The sequence below is a fragment of the Sciurus vulgaris genome (assembly GCF_902686455.1).
Source record: "Sciurus vulgaris genome assembly, chromosome: X".
Lineage (NCBI taxonomy): Eukaryota > Metazoa > Chordata > Mammalia > Rodentia > Sciuridae > Sciurus > Sciurus vulgaris.
Genome location: NC_136471.1, coordinates 36,606,771 through 36,631,359, shown reverse-complemented (window position 1 = coordinate 36,631,359; position 24,589 = coordinate 36,606,771). Strand labels below are relative to the sequence as shown.

At 34.0% G+C, this 24,589-nt stretch overlaps 1 protein-coding gene across 7 annotated transcripts in view; it reads right to left on the bottom strand.

Annotated features, from left to right (window-relative positions):
- Nucleotides 1–24,589, bottom strand: part of LRCH2 (leucine rich repeats and calponin homology domain containing 2) — a 126,747-nt gene that overhangs the window by 74,861 nt on the left and 27,297 nt on the right. For all 7 annotated transcript variants that reach the window (XM_079124472.1, XM_079124470.1, XM_079124471.1 and 4 more), the window contains 2 exons: nucleotides 4,661–4,805; nucleotides 1,260–1,386 (listed from right to left, as the gene is read on the bottom strand). In XM_079124472.1, coding sequence (XP_078980598.1) covers nucleotides 1,260–1,386; nucleotides 4,661–4,805 — 272 coding nt within the window. The remainder of the gene's footprint in view (nucleotides 1–1,259; nucleotides 1,387–4,660; nucleotides 4,806–24,589) is intronic.

Genomic DNA, 24,589 nt, shown 5'->3' with positions numbered 1-24,589 from the left:
TCCATAGAAAAAATTAAAGCAATAAGGATATTTATAATATAGAAAAACAATTTAGAAAAACAGAGGGTAGGCACACAGAGATTATAAGTACCTGAGGGAAGAGAGGTTGTCATTATCTATATTTCATCCTAGGACCAATGGGAAAAAAGTGATAGGGGAATGCAGTTTGGTTCAAAATAAGATTACTAACAAATAGTTTTGCAAAAGAGAATTAGGGGTGGTTCAGATACACACAAACAGAGCTGTTTGCCACCAAAAATGTGGATTCCTGCATTAGGGAGTGATTATATCTGCTTACTTCTAAGATCTCTTACAAGCTTACAATTCTATGGTTCTAAAACACAAAGGTGAAATTCAAGGAAGTTTTCTTGTGTTATAATTGGACATGCAGGTATTTCTGAATAAATAAAAGGTATTTCCGGCACTTCTGCTCATTGCACTCTATTCTAACAATAAATTCCCATTATAAAATTGTAGATAAGTTCCTCAAGAAAACGTTTGGTCCATTAGACATAATAAAGTCATGCTTAAGAGCACATTAAAATACCTGTTTACTAGAAAAGTATTACTCAAGATACAACAAAATAAAAATAATCAGCATGGTACACTGTGTGAAGTGGAGGTAACCAAAAGATAAGAAGATAATAGCTCAATGTTTTGAGAATTCAATTATGTTTCTCTCTGAGTTCAATGATCTTTAAGACCAAGAATATTTTATTCAAGGTAATTACTTTATAATTTCTACAATCAATAGAATGTAATGGCTTCTTTTCATTTATCTTGGTCCCAAAAGAGTTATAAAATTACATGACCATATCATAGAGGAAAAGTTACTTTGTTAATTTTGTTTACAGACATTGTACTCTTCTTTAATCACCATTCTCTATGGTTCCACAGTAACCCTGTAAAAACTTAAAAACAGCAACAACAAAATACCTTATCTTTACCCTAAGACCTTCATTGTCCACAAGATGAAAAAACAAATACTTATTCATTTAAAAACTAGTTTTTAAAAAGCTCGTAAGCCTTCTAGCCCCATTTGGGCTAAGGAACAACTAGGCTTTTTTTGTGCCTGGGCACTAAAATCAGAAATAAATTACAGTATCTCAAAATCTGACAAAAGTAAATTTAAACATATACCAATTTATTCATTTTTAAAAAAACATTAGTGAAATTCCATAAAGGAATAACTTATCTTCTAAAATGTAACAGTATTTATTATGCATATTACACACAATTAATACAACTATTTTACTCACCAATTCCATTAAATCTTTTAACTTTCCAATTTCTTCTGGAATGGATACCAATTTATTATTACTGACGACCAAAACTTTAAGGGGAAGATCAAATAGGTATTTTGGCAATGTTGATAGAAGATTTCGACTGAAAAGAAAAGGCAGTCTCATAAGAATGTCTGAAACTTGACGTGTTATGTTGAAAAAGAACAAACTGCCTGGAAAGTAAATAATAAGCTTTCACTAAGTAACAACTACTATTTAATAATTGCTTACTTTGTATCGGGCATACGTAAATTCCTTACAAGCACTGTCTTATTGAATCCCCACATTAACCCCACAAAATAAGTAGCATTATCTTTGCCATACAAATAAGAAAATGAAGGTAAAAACTGGTTAAGTGACTTGTCCAGCTGTAACAAAGATTCAAATATAAGTTTTATCGCAAAGTTTGTGTTGTTATCTATGATCATGTCCCATATACCACCAGTGCTCAAAAACTCGTAATGATTCTTCTGAGCTAGAGAATGCCAGAACCTTGCTCGTCATTTCAATATATTCAATACTTTCATGCCTCTAACTGGGGAAAGGCTCCAAGGATAAATCTGCATGTACTATGTTCAAATTTAAGAAAGAATGAATAAGACTGTCTTTAAAAACATGCAGTAATTTGGGCTGGGGCTGTGGCTCAGTGGTATAGCACTCATGTGTGAGTCACTGGGTTTGATTCTCAGCACTGCATATAAATAAATGAATAAAATAAAGATCCATCAGCAATTAAAAAAAGTTTTTTAAATGCAGTAATTCTAACTTACTCCCTTTGTTACAGTTTACAATAGAACAGACTACTAGCGCCTTTACCTCTGCTCAAAGTTGATACATTTCTATTTCTGTGGATTCATTTATAACATAACAACTAACACTTATTAAGGACTTACTATGTGCCAGGCAATGTCCAGATAACCTCACATGAATTAATTCAACTAACCCTCACAATCACCTATTTTAGGAAGATAGATCCCACTACCAAATTAGAAAGAGAGGGTTCCATTCCATTTACATACTAAGAAGCACTGACAAACAATGTTATTATTTTTTCTATTTTTCCAAGTAACGCTTACAGACCTGTACCTACTGTTTTATTTAATGTACACAACAACAAAAGCCCAGTGTTTCAAGGGAGTTAAGACCCTTTGCCCCAACTTATTGCTACAGAGGACATCCAGAAACACGAGACTGGCTTTAATCACACAATGCAAACTTCAAAAAAAAAAAAGACAATGCCCCTCAACTAGTAATCCTGGCCAGGTCACTGGAATGTCAAAAATACTAGGGGCCTGTCACAATCCTTCATACCATCAGGGTCAAGCAGGTTTCTTGGGGAAATGGTCTGTCTGGAGCCCTTCGCCCTGGAGCACACAAGGATATTTCTGCAAGATTCTACTAAAAAAGGGAAGTAGTATACAGTAAAAGAATTGAAAAATCATCTTAGAGGTTTATCAAGATATTTTCACCAAAACAGAATAATAAATGGGAAAATAAGAGCAAACTCATTATAATTCTCCCTCAGGTCAGTGAAACAAAATCAAACAAACAACAACAAAAAAAAACTTTAAAAATCAGTTTATCTTTTTCCCTTAAGAAGCATGTTAATTGAGATTTATCCAGAATCTAGTTACTTCCTACATAGCAAATAAGTCACTAATCATCACTTTTATACTACGTGTTTTAGAGAGAATCAAAGGAAGCAAGTCACTAGAACAAATTTTATTTCAGTATAGTTTGTCAAGAATGTTTATGACTATAAACAAAAATCAGAAGTCAACTTTTAGAGATTAAAACAGGATAGGGGGGGCTGAGGTTGTGGCTCAGTGGTAGAGCACTCATCTACCATGCATGAGGCCCTGGGTTGGATCTTCATTACCACATAAAAATAAAATAAAGGTATCATGTCCACCTACAGCTAAAAAATGCACACACACACACACACACATACATATTTTAAAAAAACAGGATGGAATTAGAGCAACTTTCAGTAAAACTATGCTAAGACATGCCATACATGGTAATACAGAAATTTAATTCAGTTTTTGGCAAATCACTTTTTTCATAAAGGAAAAAAATTGAAACAAAAACAAAGACAAAATATAAAAATATCTCACTTTCCTCAACTCTATCCTAATCCATGCCAAAGAATACCTGCTTATACAAAGAAGCAACTCAAATAAATGATGCTTACAGAAGTAAATTTCTCTCATACAATTTTAAGTATAAAGTGGTTTCAGTTAAAATGTTTGTACTGCCAGGTAACACCAGTGGGGGTCATATAAAAGAATTAATTTAAGTGCTAGGCATGGTGGTACACACATATAATCCCAGCAACTCTGGAGGCTGAAACAAGAGGATCACAGGTTCAAGGCCAGCCTGGGTAACTTAACGAGACTCTGTCTCAAAATAAAAAAATAAAAAGAGTTGGGGATATGTAGCTCAGTGTTAAGAGCATGAGAGCTTGTGGGAGGTTCTGGAACCAATCCCTCAGAGATACTGAGGGAATGACTGTACACATGACTTTGGGTAAGTAGCTTAACCCAGTTTGCTCATCTGTAGTGTGGAATAATAATATTACCTATCTCAAAACACTGTTAGGAGATTAGATGAGATGATATGGATAAAGTGTTTGGAATACTGCCTGGCACATTGTAAGCACTTACTAAGGATAAAAATCAATTGTCATCCACTTCCAAACTTTCCAACACTCCCATCCCAATCCATCCACTCTTGAAGAAGCAACAAGTCACAAGAGTAATAAAAATAATTTAAGAACTGATTCTTTATAATGTTTCACTGTAACTATGGATTCATATAAGTAAATGGTTATTATGGTGCTATGATTTCAGGAAAATATTTATGGTTTAAAGCCTGGCTACTAATGAAGTTAAAGGACTAGCAGGCAGGCATGGACATTACCAGGAAACCTTTTAGAAATGCAAACCTCACAGCAAATCTAAGGAATTAGAATCTGCTTTTAATAAGATCCCCAGATGATTCCTATGTATTTCAGTTTGCGAAGCACGCTCTAAAAGGTTAAGACCAAACGCCTACAAAGTAAGGTAAACATATAAAAAATACAAATAAGATATTGTTGAGATAAATATAGACTACAGAGCCAAACCAAACACATTTTTTTTTTTTAATTTTGATTCATTGTACACAAATGGGGTACAACTGTTGTTTCTCTGGCTGTACACCAAGTAGAGTCACACCGTTTGCACAATCATACATGTACACAGGGTAATGACATTTGTCTCATTCCGTTATCTTTCCTTCCCCCCACCCCCTCCCCAAACACATTCTTTTGTTTACTATAAAGGATTAAAACCATAATAAAACCAAAAATTTATTTTAAAGAATCAGTTCATTACCTAATGTTAAGGTATGTTAACATCTGCAGGTTTTTAATGGCTTCAGGAATGGTTTTGATGCAATTATGATACAAATTTAATGTTTCAAGAGGTGCAAACAACCACACATCAGAAGGAATTTCTGTAAAACGATTTCTGGAAAGATCTGAAAAATAAAAACAATGTTTTAGTGTTATAAATACACCAATATCTATAATAATTAATAGAACTGTTTTCATATTTGTTCAATCACTCAGAATCTAAGCAACCATTTAAAATATAAAATATGATCCACCAACACCTTGAAGACAAAAAACCACAATCACTTAGAATTATATTCATAGAGAGTATGTTTACTAACAAAATGTACTTGATATGCTTCAAAATCTCTAAAATCCAAATATAATATTTATGTTCAAAAATATCAATGAGGAATTCTCTGATCTTTAAAAAAAAGACAATAAAACCTTCCATGATCCCACATCCCCCTCATTTCTCTCTTTATTCTTCACAGCCAAATTTACACAATTCCACAACACAACTAAATTTTGTACTTACCATGAACTTCTTGACCCAGTATAATTTGGTTTCTATTCACTCTCTCATATCCACTAAAATTACCAAAAGCCTCCATATCAATACTTCATTCATGTGGAAACATTCTCCTCCCTTGGCTTGGAAGACTACCTCTCCAGACCTTTCCTATTATCTCTCTGGCTACTTCTTAGTTTCTTTGATTAGATTTTTTCCACCTATATCATAAATGTTGGTGTTCCCAGGGACTAATGACAGAAGGTACTCTTTCCTTCTTAAAATACACACCCTACTGGGTGATTTCATCCAATCCAAGGACAAATTATATGTATATACTAACATACTAACAAATTACAAATTAAGGATATGTCTAAATATCTATGTTCTGATCTTCATCCGATCTTCAGGACTTCCTTTTTTTTTTTGATGGTGGCACTAAACCCAGGGTCTCACACATTCTAGGCAAGTATTCTACCCCTGAGCTACATCCCCAGTCCTTCGGGACTTCCTCTTGATGTCTTTCAGGCACCTCAAATTTTGTAAGTGTAAAATCTGAACTGAGATCTCTTCCTACACCCCTATTTCTCTCATCTCAGACAACATCACCAACATCTTCCTCATGAATTGCCCAAGGTAGAAACCAGGCATACATCCTTGATTCCTTTCTCTCCTGAATTATTCCAAGCACACACAAATATACTTCCATTCATTTAAGTATTTACAACCATTATTCCTCCAAAGGTTTATTTGTTATATAAAATTTTGGGAAAAAACCTTATGACATCATGTGATATGCTGAAAACATTACTCTAAAAAAGTTTTCTACTTCAGCACTATGGACCTTTTGGCTGGTAACTGTTGGGGGGGTGAGGGGGGACTATCCTGAGCATTGTAGGATCCACTGAATACCAGTAACCCTCTAGCCCTGAAAGTCAAAAAATGTCCCCTTAGGTGCAACCCCACCCACCCCTGTTGAGAACCAATAACTGAATAATCATCTAATTAATTAACTTATCATAGAAATATACTTTGTTTATACTAGTTAAAACACTATTATTATGTAATATGAAAACTGGATAATTTGGGTTCTTCTTGCTCCCACTTTAGGATGCTGAATAACTTAATAAAATGATAGAAGTAGAAATAAAAGTTACTACAAGTTACTAGAAGTAGAAATAAAAGTTTCTCAATATTCTGGCTTACCTTCTCTGGATACTCAAGCATCATATAGTTCTATTGAGAGGGAAAATGAAGTCATTGTTTTTAGTTTAGAATATGTTTCTGCTTCTTTTATACTTAAGGTTTTACCTCTTATTCTTGTAACTTCAGAATCTTGGGAGTTGAAAATTACTGCTTACAATTAATTTGACATCCTAAAAACAAAATTATGCCCAGTTTTTTATGCTGTATAAGATCTATTAAACTAGTACTTAATACTAATAAATATGGTGGTCCCAGAGATAGATAATGGTAGTTTGATTAAGATTGCAAGAACGGGGAAAAGAGAAAGTAGCTAGAATTTGAAATGTATTTTAGAATTAGTATATAAGAGGGAATTGCAAGGGATGGGGTATGTGGGATAAATAAGAGGCAAGAATCAAGGATGGCATGCAGGATTCTGGCCTAGGACCCTTAATGATGTTTTCCAACAAATTAGTGGAGTCGGAACCAGATTTTTGTTGTTGCTGCTACTGGTGTGATTTCTGTTGTGTTTTCTAAAGCAGAGGTGCAATCAAGGGTCAATTTTATCTGAAAGAGACTCAAGGGAGATTGTTACATGGGCATCAGACAGTTGATTCTGCATCTCAGAAGTGAGGTCTAGGATAGACATATAAAATTAGAAGCTGTGGGAGTATAGTCAGTATTATAAAATCATAGAAATAGAAGAGCATCCATCCCCTAACATCAGAGTATTCAGGCCATCTGCTGAGCCCAGTGGTATATACCTATAGTCCCAGTTATTCAGAAGGATAAGTAGAAGGATAAGGCAGGAGGATCACTTGAGTCAGTCCAGGGAGGAGGGAGGGAGGGAGGGGGAGAGAGAGAGAAAGACAGAGAGGGAGAGAGAGAGAGAGGAAGGAAGGAAGAAATAAAAGAAAGAAAAAGAATGGGCCATCAAGAAGGTCAACACAGAAACTGAGTAGAGGAAAAAAATAACAGAAAAGACTGAAAATAATGGTCAAGAGAAAACACAGTAATCCATATGATAAAGACATCAAAGAAGTTCAAAAAGTGACAGGAGAAAAAGTTAAATGTCATTATTAAGAATGATTTTGGACTGGAGATGTAGCTCAGTGGTAGAGTACTTACCTAACATGTATAAGGCCCTGGCTTCTATCCCTAGTACCACCAAAAAAAGAATAATTTAATGAGATTTAAATACTATGAAGACATTACTTTAATAACTTCCACATTTTTGCATGATGCTTTATGTTCTTTTCCTTCCCAAAAAAGATTATTTACAGAGTAATAGTACTTACTCCCTTAGGGAATTTAATTAAATTTACATTCATAAACTATTTTCTGGATGAGTTCATCTATTTATTTAGTAAACACCACTTAAAATTATAGGAATTATTATTCTAATTGAATGGAGTTAAATCAAATAAAGCATAAATAAAGTCGAAATTAAACCCAAGTTATTATAAAGCCTCTAATTAAAGAAATCTAGTTCTAGGGTGTTTCAGATTTTAAATCAGCATAAACATCCTTTCTAAGCATTTGGTAAACAGAATAACAGTGCCAAAAGAAAAATATAACCATGGAAGGAGAGATGTGAAATAACGCAAAACAATTTGTGTCTTAATTTCATGAACAATCTCACTATAACAACATCTCATATTTACCCTGAAAAAAGTGAAGATTAACTTTTATGTAGACATAATGGATAAAATTTAAACTGATTTAAATTTTTCATCTTGTGATGTATACTTAATAAAAAAACTATATAAGATTAAAATTATTTAATAACCATGTATGTATATCAGGTAATGCAAATACAACTAATAATAAACATATACTCAAGAAATACATGCATAATTGTTATTTTAAAAGAGTTACAGTAAGAAAAAAAAAAGTTTCCTGGAGCCTTTGAGTGTTCTTTAAAAGGCAATATTTTTGCAAATGTAATTAAGAACCTCATGATGAGGAGATATCCTGGATCATCCAGGTAGACCCTAAATGCACTTATGTGTTCCTATAAGATAGGCTTAGGAAAAGTTGAGGGGAGGGCCACATGAGGACAGAGGCAGAGATTGGTTTATTGTGGCTATGGAATGCCAGCAGTCACCAGAAGGCAGAAGGGGCAAGAAATGCATTGTCCCCTAAAGCCTCCAGAGGGAGAGCGACACTGCTGAAACCTTGAATTTCACCCCATAAAACCCATCAGTCTTCTGGTCTCCAGAACTGTGAGAGACTAAATTTCTGTTCTTTAAAACCATTAAGTTTGTGGTAATGTGTTATAGCAGCCACAGGAAACTAAGGTACTACATAATAACTGTTTATTAGGATGAATGAGAGAATGCCTATAAATTTTTAACATTAAATACCCTGGTATCATTTTTTTCTTGTGCTGTGATACCTCAGTTAATTAATATCCTTAGGGATAAGTACCTTTATAACCACTGAACTATTTTTCTTTTGTCTCATTTTTAATCATAAATCATATCAAGCAGTACTGGCAGTAAATCAACAATAGACAGATTGCTGTGTACTATTTCCTGCCTTCTTTCAAGACACTCCTTGTAAAACTGCTGGAAGCCTGTTAAAGATGGTAATAGATCATCTTAAATAATCTGATCTAAATTATGTTCTGTATCATTCTTGAGCTTCGAAGATTAAGGAAGCTAGGGAAGGGAGGAGATAAGTCAGATGGAATGGAAATCTGTATGCTGTCTCCCAAGCTGCAGCCGCAAGCACCACAGATGGGTCCATCTGTTGCCCAGTGTAATTTCTGGCCTATTAGCTAGCATTTCTGCCAAAGTATAGAAAATGACTTTCAGAAATAACACTATTATACCATACAAATTATGCCAATTATAGCTTTATCTTATTCAGTACACAAAAGATTGTGAAGTTTTAAAGGTATTTTTTGTACAAATTGTCAAAACTTAAACTAAGACACATGAATTGTCATTAGGTGCTATTTAATAATATACATTACCATAGTCCCTCTTATTTTAAATAGTTCTAAGTAATATTTGAAAGCCTGCTCTTTGCCTCTGGTAAAATTTCTAATGCTGAAATGTGTTGTTGGAACACATCCTCATCATTAACAGAGATAACACCACAGAATTTTCTGCTTACTAGGAGTTCAAGACCAGCAACACAGCAATACCCTATCTTAAATATATATATATATACACACACATATATATACACACACATAATCACACACACATATGCATATATATAATTTTCTGCTTAAAGAAACATGAAGATTAATGGAGAAATTATTTGAAATCAGAAACCTAAATTCACATCAGTAATAACCTAAGAGGGACTGAGGTAACTATTATATATATACACATACATAAACCCCATATGCTAGATCAGAATGCTATGCATTTTGCTGTTTCTTCTTGTTGTTGTTTGCGGTGCTAGGATCAAACTGAGGGCCTTGTGCATGCTAGGCAAGCACTCTACCACTGAGCATATCCCTAGCCCTGTCATGAGCTTTGTATAGATTATTTCTAAACCCGAGAACAATCTTGTGAGGTAGCTACTGTTCCTCATTATACATATGAAGCAAAGACAGTTTGAATGACATGCTGAATGTTAAAAAAATATTAGTAATAACTAACTGCACTGGGGCTGTAAACTCATCTGTTCTAGGTGTGATTTTCCACTGGTTCACTGTTATGACCTTTTGTCTCACATTTCAAATATTCTGGCTTCTACTTAGCTCTGTGAAAACTATAATTTTTACAAAGATTTTTCTGACTAAACTAATACTGTATCATCCTTGGGGTATATCTCAAAGTTCACAGATGTCTTACAGACTGAAAAACAAGAGGAACATTTAAGCAGAAGAGCACTAGACTGGATCTGAACTGCATTTCTGATTCCCCTGTTTACCACCTATAAAACATTGTCAAAATTGCTTAATTTCTCTTTATTTCAGAGCTATTGGAAATGAGAATATTCTGCAGCAACCTAAAATCCCTAAACGAAATAAGCAATAGAAATGAAGAGAAATTTATCAACTTGTACATAATGAATGATAAATAATGTTCATGAAGATCTAAAACACAATGATCATTACATTCATTTCTTATGAATGGAATATACATACAGAATTTTGCTTGAGGAGAGTGCACAAAAATGAGTCAACTTAGATACTTAACTTTCCTAACTCAAAAATAAAAATTGAATGTTCTCTATTCTTTGGTAATTGCTATTACCCAAATATAATACAGTTATAATATATAAAACCTGGTTAGAATGATCTTCCATTTTAAGGCTTCTTTATCTATTTTTCTATCTAAAAGAACTGTCAAGACTAGAAACAAAAGCAACAAGAAAACAGGAGGTACCACAGCTGTCTGTCTAAGCAAGAATGGAGAGTGTCTTTGAAGTATTAGAGACTCTGATGTTGGAGCCTGATGGGAAATGACAACCCCATGGCTCTGGCATCTGCTTTCAACAGATGCCCTCTGCAAAGACAGGTGATTTCTTGATTCAGTATTTTCTAGAAGGGTGTTGTGCTGTCATTCATGACAAGATAATGAACAGTCTATAACAATGAAATCTTATTGAGTGAGAAAGATATAATGAGTCAGAGAATTTCTAAGACACTCTATGATGAATTAAAATATTAATTCATAATACAGTGGAGAGACAAAATGATTTACAAAATAGACAATGGAAAAACGTTTTATTGTTTTTCTAGTACTAAGGATTGAACCCGCGGCCTCATACATACTAGGCAAATGCTCTACTACTGGGCTACATTTCCAGTCCTGAAAAAAAAAACTGCTTTAAAGCCAACAATTGTGAAATACAATAACAAGCAGATCTCACCCACCTGCAGCAACCAATGATGGAAGCCTCATTTTGAGCACAGGACCTTGAGAAGCAAGGGTGCAAACAAAAACAGATGCTGCAAGGAGAAACCACAGCTGCTAACCAGAGGGCAGATTACATGCACGCTCAGTGAGAAAAGGACTGTGAGTCATGCAACAATTAAGCCACATGGAAGGACTAGACTTTATTAAAAATGGGGGAGGGTGGGCCACTCTATGCAGAGTTGTCTGCAGGAGATTCTACAATGGTTTTCAGTTTCACCAAGAAATAATGACTAATGAATCAGTGTAATGGCATTCAAACATCAAAGTGACATTTAAGAATGGCACTGTACTTCAATACTTATGAATTTTATATATTATAAATATGACACTTTGAATCAATGTAGTATTATTTATTAAATGGTTCCTGGATTAACTTTTTATTTTCCAAAGACAAATATTATAACCTCATCACATAACTTCTAAAATAAAATCCAGATGGAGGAAAAAGATAAACATGAAAATGAACCATAAAAAAAGAAAACTAAAAAAACATTTTATTGAATAGTCACCTAATATTACAATAGGGAAGGACTTTGAAATTATCAAATAAAGGAAAAATTCACATATAAAAGATTTCTAGATTCACCTACTAAAAACCAAATAATAACTTCCATCTATCAAAAGCTAAATGACACCAACAACTCATTGATAAAACCTGGGCCAAGGACATAAGCATTTAAAAATGAACACTATTGATGACCAACATCCACATGAAAATATATTCAACCTTGCTGTACTCAAAACAAATGTAAAGATTAAGATAAACTTAAAGGGTTTTAAAGTTACTACTTAGTACTGGCAAGCTATTTTGAATTGGGCACTTCCATATACCAATGGAGGGAATACACATTGAGGTAACTTTTCTGGAAAGCAATTTGACAATATGAATCAACGGCCATAAAAACATTCATACTCACTGATCCAAGAATTTAATCTCTGGTCATATTTGAAACCAAATAGAGACAAATTAAAAAATCATGTTTATTCCAGGATTAATTAAATTAGTAAAAATTGGAAACAACTGAAATGTTCAATAATAGGGTAAAATGTAAATAAAATATAACTTTACAATGGAACATCTTATAGCCTTTAGAAATCACATTACAGATTCAATTCCTTAACGTGGAAATATGTTTACAGGGTAATAACTGTAACATTTAGAATATAAACATATTTATACAATATAAACCTACTGTTTCCTTTAAAAATATGCATTTTATACACTCCTATATAAACATCTGGACTAGTGATATGCAATGGGGAGGACTATGGGGTTATGAAGGAAATATACGAAAATATTAATATTTACTCAGTGTTGGTGAAATGAGGAGTGATTTGTATTTTCTCCTCTATGCTTTTAGTTTCCAAATTTTCTATCATAAGCAAGCACTACTTTTGTTACAAGAAAAACACAACTAAGAGCTGAGGGTGTAGTGCTGTGGCAAAGCGTGTGCTTAGCATGTGTGAGGCCCTGGATTTAATCCCCAACACCAACGAAGAATGAAAAGAAAAACACAATTATAGTATACTATTTTAAAGGTATTTCACAAGGCAAATCAAATTTTAACCATATATATCCATTCATAAGAATGATACATGCCAACAGCTATAAGGTAACTATGAGTTGGTATTATATACAGTCATTTTATTTTTATGGGGGATAACTTGATCTGCTACCAAACATCACTGTGCTATGTCATATTATATTGCTGTTCTACTATATGTCATCATTTTTAAAATATGAATTAAAATAAGAGTATGCAATTTTTAATGTGAAAACTGTCCTTTCATGTACATTACTTTGTTAAGGCCAAAAAAACCCCTGTAACATCTGAATTGTTTTAATTCATCTGCTAATAATGGAAGTGACATCTATCTCTAGGACGTAGGAATTGATTCATGATTAATTTGACTCTGATGATCTTTCTGCCTAAGTGAAGGTTAGCTAGCCATCGAAAATCAAGTGGATCTGTTTATACATCAGACTTTTTGTATGAATTAAAATACCTTAGTAAGCTTTCTACTATGTGAAAAAGGAAAAATTCAATGTAATATGAGAAAAGTCTGCCTCAAATGACTTCCCAGGATAGCTCTAGTTGGCTTTGGATTCTGAAACAAAAGTAATTCTCAAGGAAAGGAAAACAAACAAACAACAAAGAAACAAAAAAACTCAAATGCAAGCTGCTGTGCTAGACAAAACTAACTGCCTTATCTTTGATTTATCCTGATTAAGACTAATCTTAATTAATCACAGCCAGCATACTGTGACCATTAAAATAATACTATATTTAGAGAGCAAGGACCATCCTTAATTGAGCTGTTCAATAGCAAAACACTAAATATTGGATCCCGAAATTAAAAGCAATTTATAGTAAATTGACTAATTATAAAGTAATGACAAATTCCCCAAACCAGTCCAAGAAAATCCCCTTCATTTACGTTAAGTGGTCAAGCAGCCCCTACACATCAGTACAACAGCACCTGCCAGCAAGACCAAATGGATTCCGACAACATAATACTAACACAGAGAATGCACCATCCGCATGGTATCAGCTCTCCATGTCCCTTAGGGCCACAGGTCAAAACCCGAGGACCAAAATAAAAGACAACCCACACTGTGTGCTGCTCCGTTGTTGAATCAACTTTACACTACAATTTTATCTTTGCAGCTGAATCTGAAGGAAAGTCCCAAGCCTCACCAGAATGAAGAAAGGAGTTAACAAATTGCCTGGGGGCACCCTCCCATAGGATAGGGGGTGGGTAAGAAATGGCCCTGTGACAGTTCCTCCCCAGTCTATCTTGACATACACCAGGGAGGATCACAGAGTATCCCCCCAAGACTTGAGTCAAACTACCAAGGGAGCCTCACTTATGTGGCCTTTGTGGAGACAGGTAAGATTACCGAGGCACCATGGGGGAACCATTCCCCTACAGTTAATAGTCACACGTATAGTATTAAAAAGTTGGTACATGAAATTTCTGAGCTCCTTCCCATAATTTTAAGTTTAAATTTGACAGGTCGGGGTTGGGGATGTAGTTCAGTGGTAGAGGAAGCCTGCAAGCACAAAGCCCTGTGTTCAATTCCCAGCAAAACAAACGAACACACACACACAGTTAATAAGCATTTACTATCCACTGTTGAGAGAGCCGCAGCACTGAATCAAATACTGTAGGGAATTTATATACAGAATGCATTATCTGCTCTAAAGGAATTTAAAATTCCTCTAGGGGAAAGCAATGTAAAGCCAAGGGCACAACTGCATTTGGCTGTGTACTCATATTAAATAGTAACTTTTATCTAGCAATAGAAGAACAGTTAAATAATTTATGGTGCATCTAAACAATGAACTTTCTTGTTCCTTTATTTATTTAGGTACCGGGGATTGAACCCAGGGGCACTTAACCACTGAGTCACATCCCCAGCCCTTTTTTTTTTTTTTAATATTTTATCTAGAGGCAGGGTCTCACTGAGTTGCTCAGTACCTCACTAAATTGCTGAGGCTGGCTTTGAACTCTCGATCCTCCCTCAGCCTCCTGAGCAGCTGCTATTACAGGTGTGCAGCCACAGCGCCTGTCTAGGAAGTCCTTCAAATCCATGTTGTGGTAGAGTATGTGCTTTGCATGAAAGAACCCCTGGGTTCAATCCCCACTACCGAAAAATAAAATAAAAAATCACGTTGTAAAATATTTGCCTCAGTTGAACAGTGGCATAAGAAAAACTTTCAGAAAGAACAACTTGGAAAGAGAATATACAATAGACTACAACAGGAAGACTTCCCCCACCCCCCAATCCCCAGGGTCTTGTGCTTGCAAGGCAAGCACTCTACCAACAGAGCTATATCCCCAGTCCAATAGTAAGACTTTTAAGGCACCAATAGTATACTGATAAATTTGAGAAAATTCAGTCATTAGGTGATGAGGCTTTACATAAGACAAAATGCAATGAACACGTAGAGTTGTTCTTTGTGAGAGCCTTTAAACTTTGATCCAAGTAAGGATGACAAAATTTTGCAACTTGAAGGTCGTAGATCCATGATCTTAACTGTGCCCATGGTAAATGGAGGACAGCAGACCAATCTAAGAGGAGAAAATTAGACCAACACGGACTGAAACATCACTGGCAGAAACCCTAAATCTAATCACAAAATGTGCATTTATCTCCCAATTTTTCATAGACTTCATCTATAAATATGACTTTCAGAATTAAATTTGTTAGAACACACTAATCCTCAAAACATTTTATAATTCACTATATTAATGTCAAATTTATTACTTAATGTCATAAACATTATTTTTGAATTGACTAGTTAACGTAAATATAAGTAGCCAACTATTCCAAAACAAAAACATATCCAATGGTGGAATATAGAAATATATAAAAACTGTACTAACTTCTAAATATTAAAGTTTAACAATCACACTGCTTCTGCTTATGAAGCGTAATGTGTTATTTCTTTCTTTCTTTCTTTTTTTTTTTTTTTTTTTGAAGCCACCACGTTGTTTTCCAAGGTGCTGGGGATTTAAACCCCGGCCGTGCACACGCAAGGCAAGCGCTCTTCGAGGTGAGCTATTTGCCCACTCTATTTCTTTTTAATGCTTTTTTCTAATACTTTTTTCATTTTTATTTTCTATTTTTTTCTATCTTTTTTTGTTAGAGCTTTATAGTTATAATAGTAGTTGGGTTGCTTTTTTCATTTTTAAAAATAATAAAACAAAACAAAACTGAGAAAGATAATGAAAGGTCCAATCTGACTGGAGAACAAGGTACACATATTAGAAGTAGTGGAAAATATAAACAAAAAGCAAAAGGACAACTCAAAAAGGCATCCAGAATAAAACAGCAGGCTTAATTGAACAAAACATGTTAAACAACTACTGTGTATCACATACTATATGAGGTGCTGAAATGACAAAGTTTCTAAATTCAACTCTAAAGCCAATAAAAAGAGAAGCGCACATTTTCTTCTAATGTTAACAGTTCTTAAACCTATGAATGCATTTATTATGGTAGTGTTTATTTTTTTCAGGAAAGTTATTAAACTGATGGTGCATGGGACAGTAGAAGAAAGATTAATTGCAATAATAGATCACAGCTGAGATAACAGAGGTATAATCACTGTATGTGGAGGATGAGGGGATAGGGGAAAGATTAAAAAAAGACCAAAGGTACAAGTAACATAAGAAAAAAAATAAAATGGAATATATAAAAAATTTGAAATTTTACTTTTCAAAGTAGACAATCCACAGAATTGGATAGGAAAGAAATATTTGCAAATCATTGATTTGATAATCTATATTTGTCATTTTTTAAAAAAGCCTTTTGTATCTCAGTAATGAAAAGACAGCCCTACTAGAAAAAGAACAGAGCCTGAACAGACATTTCTCTTTGAAGGATATACAAATGGTCAATAAGCAGATGCAACAATGCTCAATATCATTCGTCTTTTGGGCAACAATATCAAAACTACAAATGAGATACCACTTCACACCCACTAAGATGGTTATTTTAAAAAAGGTAATAAGTGTTGTAGAGAAATTAGAGAAATTGGAATCCCATACACTCTTTTTTTATTTATTTTTTTATTGTAGTGGACACAATACCTTTATTTTCATTTATTTATTTATATGTGGTGCTGAGGATCAAACCCAGTGCCTCACACATGCTAGGCAAGCGCTCTACCACTGAGCTACAACCCCAGCCTGGAACCCTATATACTTTTTTTTTTTTAAATTCCTTTTAATGTCTTTATAACAAGTGTTTTGCTTTTTTTTTTTTTTTTTTTTTTCCCAATCCTCTAGATAAAACCCAGGGCCTCATGTGTGCTAGGTAAGCACTTTACCAATAAGCTACACCCCTAGCCCCATGACTGCTTCTTTTGCAATGAAATTATATATTATAGAAATATTATTATAGAAGTATATTATAGAAAGTATATACTTATATATTTTATTATTATTAATATTATTGTTCCACAACCATGTATTATTTAGAAAATTTGCTGTTCTAAATCTTTTTTTTTTTTTTTTAATTTTTACAGTCTTAATGGGAATATAAAATGGTGCAGCTGCTTTAGAAAATGATTTGGCATTTCCTCAAAATGTTAAATATAGAACCACCACAGGACCCAGCAATTCCATTCCTACATATATTCCCAAGAGAAATAATGACATACATCTACACAAAAACCCATACATAAATGTTTATAGTAGTATCATTTATAATACCCAGAGTGGAAAAAATCCAATTGTCCATCAATTGGTAAATAGGTAAGCAAAATATATAATGGAATAACATTCAGAAATAAAAAAGAATAACTTACTGATAACATACTATTATATAAATGAACTTTGAAAACATTATAATAAATGACAGGAGCCAGTCACAAAAGCCCATAGACTGTATGAATCCATTTACATGAAATGTCTAGAATAGGCACATCTATAGAGACAGAAAGTAGATTAGTGGTTGCCTAGGGCTAGATCGTGTAGAGTGAAGAAGGCAGGGAGAATAGGGAGGGACTAAAGGGTGCGGATTTCTTTTGGGGTGATGAAAATATTTGAAAATTAGATTATAGTGATGGACGCACAGTTAACCAATAAAAATACATTTTAAATGTATGAATTTTTGTTTTGTGAATTCTCTCTCAATAAAATGTTAAAAAATAAAAGCAGACAAGGGTGGATCTAGAAAAAGATGATTGTTATGTTAAAACATGAAGCTGAACCACTACTTCACACTGTAGATAAAAATCAATTCCATATTGACTTGAAACTTAAACACCAAAAATAAAACTTTAAAACTCTGTAAAAAAATGTAGATTAATATAATTTAATATGTTCTTAAGACAAAAAGTCATTGACAATAAAATTAACTGATAAATTTGGCTGTATTAAAATTTGAAAGATTTAAAAAATTTTTCAAAGATTTATTCTTCAAAAGACACCTTAAAAAGCAAAAAAGACAAGTTAAAAACTAGGCAATGACTGGGGCTGGGGTTGTGACTCAGTGGTAGAGCACTTGCCCAGCATGTGTGAGGCACTGGGTTCCATCCTCAGCACCACATGAAAATAAATTTAAAAAATAAAGGTACTGTGTCCATCTACAACTAAAAAAATAATTAAAAAGAAAAAAAAAAAAAAAAAAACTAGGCTATGATACCGACAACATAAAAAACCGACAAATGCTTAGCATAAGAATTACGGAATTATAGTACATATACAGAAAAATAGTATATAGTATAGGATTATAAAGGAAAGGACATTCAATAGAAAATGGGCAAAAACAATGAAAAGTTATTTTACAGTATAGGAAATACACGGCCAACAAACATTTGAGGAAATGTTAATATCATTGGTGATCTGCGAAATTTAAATCTGAAAAAGCTTCACTGAAATACCATTTTAAATTCATTTGGCCATAATGTTTATACTGACAATACTACGTATTGGAGGGAATATAGTTTCGTAGGATCTATTATATGTGACCAAGGAAATGTAAACCGTAAACCAGTCTGATCAGTGACATTCAACATAACCTAGCAATTCTACTCTCAAGTATACAAGAAGAAAAATATTGCACATATACAAGAAACATGTATAATAATTTTATAGTGGCACTGTTTACAAGAGAAAAAAAGGGGAAGCAATGTAAATAGCAATCAGTGAAAAAGTAAATAAAGTGTGCTACATTCAAACAAAGATCATGCAGTCATCCAAAAGAATGAACTACAGCTTCACACAATTTGAATGAATCTTAGAAACTTAACATTGAGTAATAAAATATAAAATCACCTTAGTTAAAGCACAGTGTGTATGTTTTAGCTTTTTTCTACATTTTTTTTCAAAACATGAAATCCAAGGAAATAAGATTTTCAAATGCATTGTTAGGGAACTGGCTACAGGTTTTAGCAACACATGACAATCAGACTTGCAAACTGAAGAGAGTGGTCTAGATAGTGTGGAGTTGAAGCAAACAAGGCAAAGAGATCAGAAACTGTGGGAAACTGTTGACAGATTCAGTTGTAGGTGAGGAAGAGAGGAGAAGCTGAATAATAACAATGGCAGTGAGAACTGACAGGAAGGAAACAGATTTGAAAGCTATTCAAAGATCTCTGACCAACAGATCCTAGTTCTTAACTAGATTAGGTTGAGGAAAAGGGAGAAGTCCGGAATAGCTCTCAAATTTCTGATCTGGGTGAGGAGGGGGCTTAAGGTCAATAACAAGATTATTAATTACTTGATAATATTGAGTTTGAGGAGCCTCTGGGATGTCAATATTCATGTAGCTTTCTCCCTCTGTGCATTAACTATAAAATCTGATGTCTCCCCTTTCAAAGTCAATTTCCCATCTTCTTTATATAGCTGCCTTTGATGTCCCAACAATCCGATCAAATGTCATCTTTCCTTCTTTGAACATGTACTGCACTTTGTTTTCAGTTATGACATTTATCTTACTCTAACCTGGAGCTTCCGGACCTCGGCATGACGTTTTGGACTAGAAAAGTCTTTGTTGTGGTGGACTATGCTTTTCACTGAAGGATGCTCACCTCTACCCACTAGAGGTCAGTAGTACCCCCCCCAAACTGTGACAAAAATGTTTCTAGACACTTCCAAATATCTCTTGAAGGCAAATTCCCCCTTCCAATTGGAAACTACTGTCTAATCTATATAACAGATAGGTGTGGGAGTTCTTGTTTTATACCACTATGAAATCAAATTCCTTGACAGTAGCGACTTTAGAACCTTTATATAAAATCAATATGACAAATTCATCCTTTACATACTCATTAAGGTAGGATAAAGACACTGTTATCTATGTTCAATTTATTATTGTTATTTCCTAAATTTTTTTTTTTTTTTTTTTTTTTTGCGGTACTCGGGGATCAAACTCAGGGCCTTGTGCTTGCAAGGCAAGCACTCTACTAGCTGAGCTCTCTCTCCAGCCCAATTTTTAAATGTAACTGATTTCTCACTGATACTGACATCCCCAACCAACTAGCTCAGAATGTTAAGGATTTACATATAATTTTAAGAAAAAAATTCTAGACCACACATAATAGTGTCTTAGGGATATAATCATCAACATAGCCATTTTTGAGTGAAATTCAAATATACATATTTTGAATTGAATAGTCTTCAAGGGTTCAAATAAAGTTTATGTCACTGTTACTTTCTCTCATCACTTTGAGTCCCTAACATTGTCCTGAAAAAAAACTGACATAATTAATTTAAAAATAAAGCAAGAACAAAATAGTACATAGAATAAAAAAGTGTCCTCAAATAGGAAAGAACTTTCCTATTTGGAAAAAAAAAAAAAAAAAACTTTTCCTTAAAAAATCTGATATCAAAAAATATATTAGAAAATATGTGGGGCTGGAGTTGTAGCTCAATGGTAGAGTGCCAGCCTGGCATGTATGAGACACTGGGTTTGATCCTCACCACCACATAAAAATAAATAAAATCAAGGTATTGTGTCCATCTACAACTTAAAAAAAAAAAAAAAAGAAAATACGTACTCTTTAATTATCTTTTATAGTCCATTGACTGGTATTATGTAAGTGGAAATGTTATATACTTAAATTTATTTGAAACAGAAGAACTATAAAGATTTAAAGTTGGAGTTTGGGGGTGGGGGTGTAGCTCAGTAGTAGAGTACATGTTTATTAGCATGAGCAAGGCCCTGGATTCAATTCCCAGCATGAAAATAAATAAATAAAATTTTTAAAGTTCAAGTTTAACCTTCAGTAGATTGAGTACACTAGTTGAAAGTGAGACTAAATACAAACTTAAACAGTTATAAAATTGTCTCATACAGTTTTCTTTTACTACATTAAATGGTTCCCTGGAGTGTAAGGTATCTTTTTCCTGTAAAAAAGAAGTGGACAACTCTTTCTGAAACTTTTCAGAGAACTGATTTTATAAGACTATTACGATGTTTCAAAAAGTACCTGAATATACCCCTAGTGTAGAAAAAAAGAGAAAACGAAAAGATTTCCCTTTCGAGGGAAAGTCCATCCTCTGTAGAATGAGGGTAGGCATCATACAGTTTAAACATCACCCAGGGTGGGTTCCTGGGCTGGGCTGGAACAATGATACCCCAAGTTTCACTGCGTGCCTTGGAACTTAAACAAATAGCATCCCCCAGTAAATCAATATGCTGTAAATCTTGAATTACTGTTATTTGTGAAAAATGTCCCTAGTATCACCTCTTACGTTGTCAATGAGGTTCTGGATCTTTTCCACCTTTATTTTTTGATGCCAAATAAATCTTTCAGAGTTCATATTATAAATAATCTAAATTTAAATATTAAATTATAAACCTTAAGCAAAGCATTCCACTAACCCTAACCATAAAATACTCTAATCAACCCCTTTTGTTCTTATACCTGTCCTGTTGCAAATACTTAACTGATCTTTGCGAGGGGTGGGAGTGAATGATGGGGATCAAACCCAGGGCCAAACTAATTTAACCCTCAATAAAATAAATCCTTATGCCACAATTCCATATAGCTTATTTGAAAAGTGTACAGACGTATACTATTTTGAATACTGTTATATATTATAGTGTAATTCTTTTCTAATTGTAGTACATATCACTGTACACATTCAACCATTTTATAAAACCTACAAGGAGAAGAACCATGTCTCTTCCTTTCTACTGGCCATATCATGTTTCCAAAGTAGGACTTCAATAAATCCTGGCTTCATCAATCTATTCTAAAACCATCAGATGAAAAGCTATAAAAAGTCATGCAAGGAAGCAAAACAAAACAGGACATACCATAAACAATGGCTATATAACCTATGAAGTTAAGTAAGCATTTATTTTTCAGAATGAATTATTGGCATGGTGTTTATTTTAATAATAGTTTTGTTATAAAGAGAGAACCATTACAGTGACGTTGGGATAGTGCGGGGAGAGCTGGAAAACCTAGACTCTAACCCACATTCTACCATATGCCTGCCAGCAAATCACTTAACCTTTCTCAACCACAAGAAGTAATTACTATGTACTCTGCCAAGCTCACAGCGCTATTTATTAGGATTCAATAGAATAATATATATATAAAACTACTTAGAAATTTATAAAGAACTACATAAATGTTATTATTTTAATGATGACTGTACCCTCCAATTTAAGCTAACATTTTATTTTAAAATGTGAACTTATTGCAAAAGAAATTAAGGGACAACTATTTATGCTATAGAATTAATTCCTGAATAAATCACTACAAGGTTCAGCAACTCAAATCTAAACTACAGCAATTAAAATGTGAGTCAACTGTTAAAAATATGCTTCATGTTGGACTTTTCAGGAAGACATTTATTACATAAAACAAGGCAGATATTTGAATCTTACCACGAAATTACAATCACAAGCTCATTACACTAAATGCACTAAACCATGTTGTGTTTATGTGGCTCCATTTTGCAACCTGATACAATGCACCATGTCCCACAGTTGAAGAGGTGAACCAGCACATGTAGGAAATACAAGAGTTGACTCCTGGTTTACAGGAAAACACGTGATTATCCAGGACACAGCACAATCTGTTGTGCGTAAGAATTCCTAAATCTATTTCACAGACCTAGTGCTCTTGGACATAAAAAGGCACTGTGTGGGCTAGGGATCAAGCTCAGTGGTAGAGCAGTAGCTTAGTGAGCTCCTGGGTTCCATCTCTAGTATGGGGAGATGGTGTACTATATAAAGAAGTGGAAGGAGCTGCTGCAAAGTAGACTGAAATGCGTCCACTTATTTGCAGCACTAGGGACAGAATCTACTATGATGAATTTCAGGATTTGTTTGGATAACCATTAAATTCATTTCTGAGTCAACAAATTACCATAACATCCAAAAAGTTCTAACTCTTCATTGTGCTAGGTCTACCTACAGGCCATCTCAGAGAAGAAGCTACGGCAAGAATCAGCTACTTTCCTAAAATAGTTGCCAATATTCTGATCCCTGTTTTTATGTCTTTTTGTACGTAAGAATTTTAATCTAGGAGTTTCTGGAAGGCAAATGTACTAAAAAAGGTCATGAGCGCAAATCGCCAACTGCTGGTTTACAAACAAGTAAATTAGTGAATTTCCCCTTTAAATGTTAATCTCCTAGAGGGGTTAACACAATCACTTAGCTTTGAGCTCCATCCCAGTAAAGGAAAGGAAGTGAGCCATAAGAAGGAAACAAGAAAGGCAGCATAATGGGGACAGGCAGGAGAGGGCTGGTGAAGAAGAACAGACACCAGAACGCAAAGGGAGAGGTAAAAAGACACCAAAGATAAATTTTGCCAACAGCTGCCTACTATCCCTTTTCCCTCATGGCAAGGCCTGTTAATAGAGAAAACAAGATTTTGTGATGGGGGGGCTCTGTTTTCTTAATGCAAATTTAACAAATGGTATGAAATATAATCTAGGTTACATGTGAAAACGAAAGAAATTATAGGTTCCTAATAAATTTCTATTCACAATATGATGGGGAAAAAAAGAGTCTCAGCTGCACACAAATCTATTGAAAAGAACAATGAACCAGAACTTGAATATTGAGTTCCCATTTTTGGTTTTGACCCTCTGGACAAGTGACTTTAGGTTAATCACTAAACTCTGTGTTCTCCTCCACTCAACAAATATTTCTCAAGTGCTTAAAAAAAAAAGAGCTATTTTAGGATTTCCTCAACTCTGACTGCACATTAGAATCACCTGAAAGGTTTTTTTAAAAAAAAACAGGAAAAGTCTTTTGGCCTCTGAAATTCTGATTTAAAAAAGAAAACTCTCCTGCAATTTTAATGTATAGCCAGGGTGAAGAACCACTGGTCTATCTCATCTGATGTATATGTGAGGAACAGCAAAATAATATAAAAAGCCCTCCCCACTTTTGAAATGTATCAATTTCCCCTTATTCAATATTGTTCCAGCTCATATTCTCACCACCCCTCACCTAGATTAATTAGCATGATAGTGTCTTTTTATTTTCCCTTCCTCTAGCCTCCTCCCAATCCAGTAAACCATTCCATGCTTGCTTGTCTAATCAGTTTGGTTCTGCAACATTATCCCACTGAAAGTCATTTTAAGTACAGTATAAAAATATCACCAAACAGAACTGTTTTCATCAAATATTGGATATACTCTGTGTGTGTGTGTGTGTGCATGTATATTTGTGTGTGTATAACCTCAAATACACAATTTTTTTTCAGTTATGGTGTACCTACTTTCATTTATACATAATGAATACTGATCTCTTTACATTGAAAATATTGTCCCTAAACATTCCATGGCTGATTTTGCCAAAAACAAATGGCAAATGAATCACCCACAGAGATTCCATTTAAATGAAAAAGTCACAGCTAAAGTT